The sequence below is a fragment of the Electrophorus electricus genome, chromosome 17 (assembly GCF_013358815.1).
Source record: "Electrophorus electricus isolate fEleEle1 chromosome 17, fEleEle1.pri, whole genome shotgun sequence".
NCBI lineage: Eukaryota > Metazoa > Chordata > Actinopteri > Gymnotiformes > Gymnotidae > Electrophorus > Electrophorus electricus.
The window spans coordinates 12,876,472-12,887,342 of NC_049551.1; the positions used below are offsets into that span (position 1 = coordinate 12,876,472).

The following is a 10,871-nucleotide window of genomic DNA, read 5'->3' on the forward strand; positions in this document are numbered from 1 at the left end:
TACTTCTCTCTCACCATAAAGTTGAGCAGTTAGGTGTGTGTGTGTGTGTGTGTGTGTGTGTGTGTGTGTGTGGTCACTTTAACAGACGTGCACACTGGGTTTTTGGCCGAAGGAGAGGAGACTGGAAAAAGGTTGGTAGAGCTGGATAAAGGAGGAAATAATGATTCTCAGCCTGTACACACACACACACACACACACACACACACACACACACACACACACACACACAGCAGTAGTGGTGATCCGCAGGATGATTAGTACAGTTTGAGTGAAGAAACAGTCTCTGAAAAAAATCGTGGCCTCTCTCACTGCACAGAAAGGTATGGAACTGTCACTGCACTCTTGTGTGTGTGTGTGTGTGTGTGTGTGTGTGTCTGCTGATGATAATAATGACAACAGGAGAATGCTCTCAAATGGCCAAACACAGGGGACTGCTTCGTCCAAGCTCTCTTTTATGCACCATCTCTCTCTGGTACAGCTGTGGCATGAATAAATGTCTCTGCAAGTAAGTTTCTGCAAACAGCATGCAGGGCTGTCGCATGGTGATGATGTCAGCAGCAGGTGGCATGTCCAAGCAGATAGCAGGAAAGGAGTTATATACACTGAAGGCAGTTTGCTGACACTTTGTACTTATACTTGGTGTTTCTCTCGCTCTCTCTCTCTCACACGCACACACACACACACACACACACACACACACACACACACACACAGAAGAATGGTTTTGCTGATCATTCCCAGCAGTCTGGCGAGCATCATTTATAAAGCTTTGAAACACATACTGTGGGTTCCCTTTGGGGAGAGTGTATGAAAACATACAACTGACAGAAACAGTGGGAATGTGAAGAAAAATCTGCGAGTGTGTGTGTGTGGGTGTGCGTGCTGGTATGTACTGTAAGTGTAGAACAGAAAATGCTGTAATTTAATAGTTCACATCAGTCTCCTGTAGTGCTCAGAAGGCCGAGACAGCTTGTCTGTGACCTTTTAACTCCTCAGCTGACCTCAGCTCCCCTTGCTTCCACAATACTAGTGAGGTAGTCCACCTTCCTCTTCACATGCCGGCCTCTTCCTCAGTCTGCAGTTCCTTTTCTCCAGGCAAGAAGTGTCAGTGTGAAGGATGAAGGCGGAGCGGTGGGATGATGGGAAAGCGTGGGCAGCCCAGGGGGAGCCAAGCTCAGATACGCAACTGCTCAAGTGAACACGCCTAGGGGGTGTGGCCTATCACAGCTGCTGAAGTGAACACACCCAGGGGTGTGGCCTCTTATTCAGGGGGTGCGGCCTTCCATAGCTTCAAACAACCAATCCTGGGAACAGGACAGCGATCACGACCAAGTGGGCAGGGAAAAAGCACACAAAGGGCCTAAGTCTAATTACCAATTAAAATGACCATTTTAGCTTTCTTGTAGAGAAATGTCTGCTTGGGTTTTAAATTAAAATACATCCTTCAGTTTCAATCTTCAACACATGCACAAAGGCGTGCATGTGCACGCGCGTGCGCGCACACACACACACACACAGACACACACACAAACACCCCCCCCCCAAACATTTTCTACAATAGGAAAGAAACATAAGTAATACAGTCTGAATGCTTAACTGTCTCTATTGCAGATACATTGTAGGTGTGTACAAAACTCCACAGCTTTTCAGAAAACGTCTTTTACACACACCCACACACAGCCAGTGTGTGACATGTCTTATCACCTCTGTTAGGAGTCTCTGCTGGGTGGAGTCACTCAGGAAGAGAAGAAGTCTAGTGCCAAGCTCCACCGAAGCAGGAACGTCCCTACAGCTGTGCTTCCTAGTCTCTCAGATATGGATGGTATATCGAGACTGAGAGCCTGAGTGTGTGTGTGTGTGTGTGTGTGTGTGTGTGTGTGTCTTTCAGTTCCTCTTCATACTTTGTAGTAGATGTTGGCTGGGCTCTGGGGCGCCATCTCCTGTACGATATAGACAGGATGCCCGTATTCGCTGCTCACTTTCTCGTAGTGTGGGCAGTAGGTGGAGTCTGAAGTCCTCAGCGGGATGATGATGTCACTGGGCTCCGCGCCGCCGCTGTTGACCCCCGTGGGGGCGGCAACGACCCCCCCGGTGGCCCCGCCCCGTTTGGGCGTGAGAGAGGAGAGGGAGAGCGGAGGGTGGTGCGACTCCGACTGCTTGGCCTTCTTCCGCCGGTAGCACACCGCTCCGATCACCGCGGCGACCAGGAGCAGGAAGGCGGCTCCACCCGCCCCGCCTGCGATCAGGGCCACGTTGGACGCTGGCACGGTGCCGCCGCCCCGCCCGTCTGCGGCTCCGGTGCCGTCCACGCCCTCGGAGGAGCTGCTGTCCCCGCCCTTACCTGGAGGAGGGAGAGAATGACGGAGAGAGAGAGAGAGAGAGAGAGAGAGAGAGAGCAAATAAGACTGAAAAAGAAGGATGCAGTAATGTACATGCCGAGAGCTGCAGTCCAGATGACAGGACGGTGGGGTTTATCGTGTGCGTTTGCACTGGACTTTCTCCAGTGTGGGAGTTTCTTCCCAGATCTGTCCCCCGGTACCTGGAGTCCAAGTGCTGGAGTGACCCGGGCCGGGCCTGGCTTTGGGAGGGAGTCCATACGCCGCTAGGACAACAAACAGCAGAGAAGGAGTTATATAAGACATAATAAAATATATACCCAACAACCACATTAGTAGATACAGCCCTTTGTTTATAGATATTTCTCAAGTGATGATGATGATGATGATGATGATGATGGCACTTACTCTGTCCCACTTTCAGCACCACCTTCATCCCCCGTGTTGCACACACTCCTCCTCTCACGCTATCCAGCCCCTGCTTTGTGCCGTCCGAGGTAGCTGGGAGGAACAGAGAGAGAGAGAGAGAGAGAGAGAGAGAGAGAGAGAGAGAGAGAGAGAGCCAGAGAAACAGACAACAGACAAAGAGAGAGAGAGAGAGAGAGAGAGAGAGAGAGAGAGAGAGAGAGAGAGAGAGAGACGGATAGAGTGAGAGAAGACCTCAGAGCAGGTACAGCCTGACTAACCGCAGCCTGGCAGCAGGGATGGGCAGACATAGACGCAGCAGGCTTCCCTCACCACGGCGCCTCCGTACCCACCGAGCCATACGCCCTCACCACCCGTAGCCGAAGGCGCACAACTGCGAGATGCGCTCGGCCCCCGGCTCCAAACACTTTAGCCAGATCTGAAAATGCTGGCGGATCACTTACTGTGGCCGTACTCCGACAGTCTAACGCGCACTGCAAAAAATGTACATGCTTGTCACAGACAGAGAGAGGGCTTGGGTCATGGGTTACACACCATATTACATTAGTGCATGTTGCTCTCTGAGGTACAGTTTATGTACTATACAGTATGTATTATGTATGTGCATATATACAGTATATGTATACATATTACAGGGTATATATACACTATGTACTGCTGTTAACTGCTCTGTTCAGCATCTGTTTAAACATTCCTGTTTGTGTATGTTACTTGTATTTACAAGAAGGTCTTTGGCAACACAGTATTGTTTTGTCATGCCAATAAAGCTCATTTAAATCAAACTGAAATGAGGGGAGAAAGAGAGAGAAAGAGACAGAGAGAGAGAGAGCGAGAGAGAGAGGGAGAAGCATATTGTGAGTTACAAACTGCGGTGAGCTGTGTGTGTAGTACAGTGCAGAAACTCTCCCCTCCAGCAGAAAGGCAAAGGGCCATAGCCCTCACTCTTAGTCATTGTGTGTGTGTGTGTGTGTGTGTGTGTGTGTGTGTGTGTGTGTGTGTGTGTGTGTGGGTGTGAGTAGTATGTGTGAGATGAGTAGATGAGCTCACACAGCAATGCTGTATAACTTTTTTCAACCATTGGACTCCATCAGAAGAAGAAAAACCAGGTCACAAATTCTCCATGGCATGACACACACATGTACACACAAACACACACACATAGACACGTGCACACCCTCACACACTCTTAAGTACAAGTAAATACACAAACACTCACGAATACAAACATGCACGCACACACACTTGCATGCACGCACACACACCGAAAACACACACACCCCCACCTTCTATTACCCTCGCGTTTTCATGTTTTTTTGTCCCGAGGATGAAAGCTGCATTCTATAGTAGAACATTCCTTATTGCCCATTTCTCTCACTATACAGCAGTAAACGAAAATGCAGCTCAAAGTGATCGTGCGAAGCGGAGACCCATAAGCCCTCAGCGCTCCCTCGCTCAGCCTCTCTCCGGATAAAGACGCTTCTGTTCTAAACACTCAATATCCAATTAGTCCCTAAATACGGAATGCTTCCTTTCACTAATACTTAAGCAGGGTATGAGCCAAATACCGGAAACTGCATTCCGACACGCGGTATGACCTTAACTCTGAGGATTTCATCTTCCAGATTGAAGTGCGTTTACAGGGTAAATACTTTACTTCCAAAGCAATCGATAAGCACCTCGTGGGTAGTGGTTCAGGGCTGTATGGCTCGTGGTGTGGTCTGAGCAGTCTGCCTGCGCAGAATGATAAGAGAGAATTGTCTCTCTGATTTTGCGCGCGCTGTGTGGTCTACAATAAAGGACAACTTTCTGCTCCTCACTCCATCACTCTCCGAAACAAACAGAATTCCGCATATCTGACGAATCATATTTCAGCTATATCCAGTGTCATCTGAGAATGATCCAGACATCCATACCCTACAGTCTAATGAGTCATAATAATGAACTCTGAAATACTTCAGGGGCTAAATACTGAAAGAAAACACATGCGTGAGAGAGGGCCATCATCCAAACAGGCGTTAAACACACACACATGCACCCAGGCACACACACACACGGATGAAAGCCTAATCACTAAAGCCCTGCCTTAAAACCTAACAATCTTCAAAGAACCCACACAGGGAGTAATAACCACTCACGCCCTCGAACTGTATGAACAACACACACACACACCCCCAACACACACACACACATACAGACACACTCACAAACAAACAAACAAACAAACAAACAAACACACACAGTGCTTGAGGTTTCAGGTCCTAAAACTCCGTTATAACCACATTCAAGGCTCACAGAACATATTATGTAACCCAGCAGAGAGATGAGCAGGTGGAAACAGACCAACTGATCACCTACCACCCCTCTCTACCACCACCATCTACCACCCCCATCTACCACCACCCCTCTCTACCACCCCCATCTACCACCCTTCTACCACCACCACCATCTACCACCACCACCATCTACCACCCCCTCTACCACCACCACCATCTACCACCCCCCTCTCTACCACCACCCCCATCTACCACCCCCTCTACCACCACCCCTCTCTACCACCCCCATCTACCACCACCCCCATCTACCACCACCCTCTACCACCCCCATCTACCACCACCCCCATCTACCACCACCCTCTACCACCCCCATCTACCTCCACCCCCCTCTACCACCCCCATCTACCACCCCCCCACCACCCCCCACCACCCCATCTACCACCACCCCATCTACCCATCTCTCTCCTGCTCTATTCTCTCTCTCTCTCTCTCTCTCTCTCTCTCTCCTGCTCTATTCTCTCTCTCTCTCTCTCTCTCTCTCCTGCTCTATTCTCTCTCTCTCTCTCTCTCTCTCTCTCTCTCTCAATTCTCTTTCTTTCTGTCTCTATTTGTCCTCTTTCATTCCTCGGAGCTACAGGGCTGTGAGAGGAGGTAGGGGAACAGCGGGAGAGGAAAACGCGGATGTGTCAGAGCGGAGCGCCGGTCCGCGGACACGCTGGAACGCTCTCCACGCGCCAGGCAGTGGTAGGAGCTGAGGGGGGATGAGAGCGAGAGAAGACGAGAGCTGGGCGACGTAACCGAGACGACGATCTGTGGCGACAAGGGGAGGGGGACATCGGTTAGCCGGCGGGGAAGAGGAGACCTCCCCCCAGGTGCCAAGCCCTCCTGCTCAAGCTCACCCAGCTTGTCCCCTGGCCGGGCAGGAGTGGGAGTGGGTTTTGAGCGGATGGGGCGGCTGGCCGGTGTGCGTATTTCCAACAGAATCAGCACGCCTTGTAACGCTTGGTTAAACTCCTTACGCAAACGGACAGATAGCACGCCGACCGTGAGGCCTGAGTCAAGTGTGTGGGTGAACCATTGCTTTGGCTAGGCTCAAGTCCTGAGAGCTATGTGACCTGGTTCCCCTGCGGTACCAGGGCAGGCCTGTAGGGGGCTAGGGTGTGCCGATTAAAACTAGCGGAGGACTGCTGGCCTTTTTTGAAACATTTACGTTAAATAAGCTGTGGAGTTGTAGGGGCACGCAGGCGAAAGGCTGCTTCCTAATTTAAAGGTTCTTTAGTAAAAGTGCAACTACACTTCACTCAGCCCATGTGCCGCAAATGTGTATACATGTACAGTATATATGTTTTTCATTGTTTGTTACACTGATATTGTAATACAGATAGCATGCAATCTAGCCCTCGACCACATAACAGATTATTTATGTATGTGTGTGTGTGTGCCCATCTCACAGACTCTGGATCAGAGCTCTGTTGGTGTGTTAATAAATCACAGCATTAACAGATTAAAGCAGCCAGTCAGAGAAAGCAGGATCACGCACCCAGAATTCACCAGTGTGTTTTAGTATACTCCAAGGCATCGTGGAATCCCAATACTGGGAACGTGTGGGTGTGCATGTTTGGGTGTGTGTGTTCATGTAACTCGACCCATATGGCTTAGAGAAAGCAGTGCTCCCTAGAATGATTTAAAACAGGTAGAAGCTAAAAGATCATCCATCTTCTGAAGAAGGCATCTGCCATCTTCATCATCATCACCATCATCATCAACCATTATTCGAATCCTTCTTGAAACCAAGGCCAAACTCCATTTATCAACTGCATGCATAAAATGACTACCAAAGGTCGCTAAAGATACAGTGTCTGTTTCAGCTATGACACCACCTGTGTCTGTGTTAGCTTATGACAACACCAGTATCTGTGTCAGCTACAACACCATCAGTGCCTCTGAGATCACACACGCTCCAGTTACTCAGATATCACACACGCCAGTTACTCAGAGATCACACACAATCCCATTACTCAGCACTCACACTCACGTTACTCAGAAATTACACACACTCCCGTTACTCAGAGCTCACTCATATACTTCCATTACTCAAAGATCACACACACCCCCATTACTAAGAAATCACACACACTCCCATTACGCAGAGATCACACACACTCCTATTACTCATAGCACACCCATACACTCATACCCATACACCATACATGTTTCTCAGATCTCACACACACACTCCCGTTATTCAGAGATCACACACACACTCCCGATACTCACATATTTTGGTTACTCAGAGCACACACACACACACACACACATACAGTCCTGTTACAGGGATGTGTCAGAGCTGCAGACCTGTGCCTAATGAGATTAACCAGACAGTGGTTAAACAAGTGTCTGGCTAACAAGCATGTGTGTGTGTTTCACCAAGCACACACTCTTTTCCTCTCTCTCTGACAACTCACCACAAAACTGCCACCATTGGCCATCCAACGGCAAGACCTATCACTATGGCAACAAGTCCACAAACAGCCCGTCACCATGTAAGCCCAGTGAGCAGTGCTGCTGGGTGATGATGGCTGCCAGGTCTGCGTGACACACTCCCTTTGTAACACACTCCCTGTGTGACACACTCCCTTTGTAACACACTCCCTGTGTGACACACTCCCTTTGTAACAAACTCCCTGTGTGACACACTCCCTGTGTGACACACTCCCAAAGTAACAAACTCCCTTTGTAACACACTCCCTGTGCGTTTGGCACCAAACTCTCCCCCTTTGCAAGCTCACAAAGGCCACCGGTCAGCCAAAACCACCCCAACCAGTACCAGCCACCGGTCAGCCAAAACCAGCTCATGGAGATCCGTCACTGAACCAACATAACAAATCTGAACTGGACCAGGTGGGCAGCAATCAACAAGCATGTTAGGGCTGCAGATATCCCCGTTCCAGCGGCAGCCACTAGCTCTGCTCCAGCAGAGATCCAGCGCCCTGTGGAGCTGGCTCCAGCCCGTATCAGACATGCTTTGTCCAACGGTTTGCTTCTTTGAGTGCGCCCTGGATGGCGAGATCAGATGATTCAGATTCGGACTGGAAATGAGTTCTGAAGACGTCTGAGAGCAGGGCTGGTGGCCGTTGTCCCGGAGACGGGCATGAAAGCAGGACACCAGCTGGGGAGAAACTGCCACAGACAGACAGACAGACAGACAGACAGACAGACAAGACGTGCCAGTGAACAGTGGGATAACGGCTGCACAACCCTCTCATTAGTTACAGACCTCTGACTGAGCCTAATAACTCCATTATCTGTGCATGTGATATAAGCACTCGATACCGATACCTTTTTCGACAGCTTTGTACGTTTTTAAGTAGGAAATATAAATAATGGATGGACCACAAGACTGAGGCAACAAAAGTGCAGAAATGGTGAGAGAGAGAGAGAGAGAGAGAGAGAGGGAGAGACTGAGAGAAATGGGGAAAGTTAAATAAAAGACAGACTGGTAGGGATGGTGGGGAGTGGGGGGGTAAGTTAAAGTGAGGACAGAGAAAGAGAGAGAATCCGAAAATGAAATGCTAAAGTTTTTCTGGGTCATGTTTCTGTCAGTTCAGCTTTGCAAAAAAAACACAATAAGAGAGAGGGAGAGAGGGAGAGAGAGAGAGAGAGAGAGAGAGAGAGAGAGAGAGAGAGAAAAAGACAGAGACACATTTCAAAAACCCTTTATGTTCCCATTATTTAACAAAATATTATTTGAAAAGTTAAAAAAAAAAAAAATTCAGCTCCTGAGAGAAAGAACGGCCGCCACCGTCACCATGATCTTAAGAGAGGAAAACGTCAGTGTGAAAGACAGAGAGCCGATAAGACTGCAGTACACCTGCATGGAAGGCCACTTAGCGCAGAATCACTGAAATACTCACGTACGTATGAAAACACATGCGCATACTACTTACAGATACATACACACAACACACACTTGCATACAATACCTTACACTTGCATATACATGGATTTGCACATTCCATTTCACATAAATATAGTGCTTGACTATGTGTGTGTGTGTGTGTGTGTGTGCGTAAAAATTTTTTTTTCGCTGTAACAGGGAGGCAGGTATTTAATGTGTATATTGCACGCTCGTCAAATAAAAGGTGTAGAGTGCTCTGAGGTTTGTTTCACTGTAAACCAGCTACAGGTCCTAACGGTATAAGAATTTTTTGATGAGTTATGAAAAATTGAAAATTGAAGACTGTGTGTTATTGTTTGGACATAGCTACGATTAGAAATGAAAAAAATTATGTGCTACATTATCTTCAGAACGAATATTTGGGAGTGTATTCTAAAAAAATGATGACAAGACATACAGTGGTGTGAAAAAGTGTTTGCGCCCTGATATCTTATTTTTTTGCATGTTTGTCATACTTAAATGTTTCAGATCATCAAACAAATTAAAATATTAGACAAAAAAAAAAAGGTGATTGCCCCCTAAACCTAATAACTGGTTAGGCCACCTTTAGCAGCAACAACTGCAATCAAGAGGTTGTGATAACTGGCAAGGAGTTTTTTACAGCACTGTGGCTGTGGGGACATTTTGGCCCCCTCATCTTTGCAGAATTGTTGTAATTCGAGCCCAAAGCGCCTTTTTAAGGTCATGCCACAGCATCTCATTCGGATTCAGGTCAGAACTTTGACTAGGCCATTCCAAAGTCTTCATTTTGTTTTTCTTAAGCCATTCAGAGGTGGACTTGCTGGTGTGTTTTGGATAATTGTCCTGCTGCAGAACCCAAGTGCGCTTCAGCTTGAGGTCACAAACAGATGACTAGACATTCTCCTTCAGGATTTTGTGGTAGACAGCAGAATTCATGGTTCCATTTACGACAGCAAGTCTTCCAGGTCCTGAAGCAGCAAAACAGCCCCAGACCATCACACTACCACCACCATATTTTACTGTTGGTATGATGTTCCTTTTCTGAAATGCCGTGTTACTTTTACGCCAGATGTAATGGCACATACACCTTCCAAAAAGTTCAACTATTGTCTCGTCAGTCCACAGAGTATTTTCCAAAGGTCTTGGGGATCATCCAGATGTTTTCTTGCAAAACTGAGACGAACCTTTATGTTCTTTTTGCTCAGCGGTGGTTTTTCGTCTTGGAACTCTGTCATGCAGGCCATTTCTGCCCAGTCTCTCTCTTATGGTGGAGTCATGAACGCTGACCTTCACTGAGGCAAGTGAGGCCTGCAGTTCTTTGGATGATGTTGTGGGGTCTTTTGTGACCTCTTGGATGAGTCGTCGCTGTGCTCTTTAGGTAATTTTGGTCGGCCAGCCACTCCTGGGAAGGTTCACCCCTGTTCCATGTTTCTGCCATTTGTGGATAATGGCTCTCACTGTGGTTTGCTGGAGTCCCAAAGCTTTAGAAATGGCTTTATAACCTTTTCCAGACTGATAGAGCTCAATTAATTTGTATCTCATTTGTTCCTGAATTTCTTTGGATTGCAGCATGATGTCTAGCGTTTGAGGATCTTTTGGTCTACTTCAGCAGGTCCTATCTAAGTGATTTCTTTTTTCAGAACAGGTTTGGCAGTAATCAGGCTTGGGTGTGGCTAGAGAAATTGAACTCAGCTTTCCAAAGACGTGATAAACCACAGTTAATTTACATTTTAACGGAGGGGGGCAATCACTTTTTCAAACAGGGCCATGTAGGTTTGGATTTTTTCCCCCCTTAATAATAAAAACCTTCATTTATGAACTGCATTTTGTGTTTACTTGTGTTATCTTTGTCTAATATTTAAATTTGTTTGATGACCTGAAACATTCAAGTGTGACAAACATGCAAAAAAATATATC

The 10,871-nt window shown here is 47.6% G+C and overlaps 1 protein-coding gene across 1 annotated transcript in view; it reads right to left on the minus strand.

The window, feature by feature from the left end:
• Positions 1-435: 435 nt before the first annotated feature.
• Positions 436-10,871, minus strand: part of efnb3a (ephrin-B3a) — a 31,751-nt gene continuing 21,315 nt past the window's right edge. Inside the window, exons 4-6 of the mRNA XM_027015302.2 lie at positions 2,745-2,837; positions 2,540-2,602; positions 436-2,341 (exon numbers count right to left, since the gene is read on the minus strand). Of these exons, the coding sequence (XP_026871103.2) occupies positions 1,896-2,341; positions 2,540-2,602; positions 2,745-2,837 (602 nt within the window). The 3' untranslated portion in view covers positions 436-1,895. The remainder of the gene's footprint in view (positions 2,342-2,539; positions 2,603-2,744; positions 2,838-10,871) is intronic.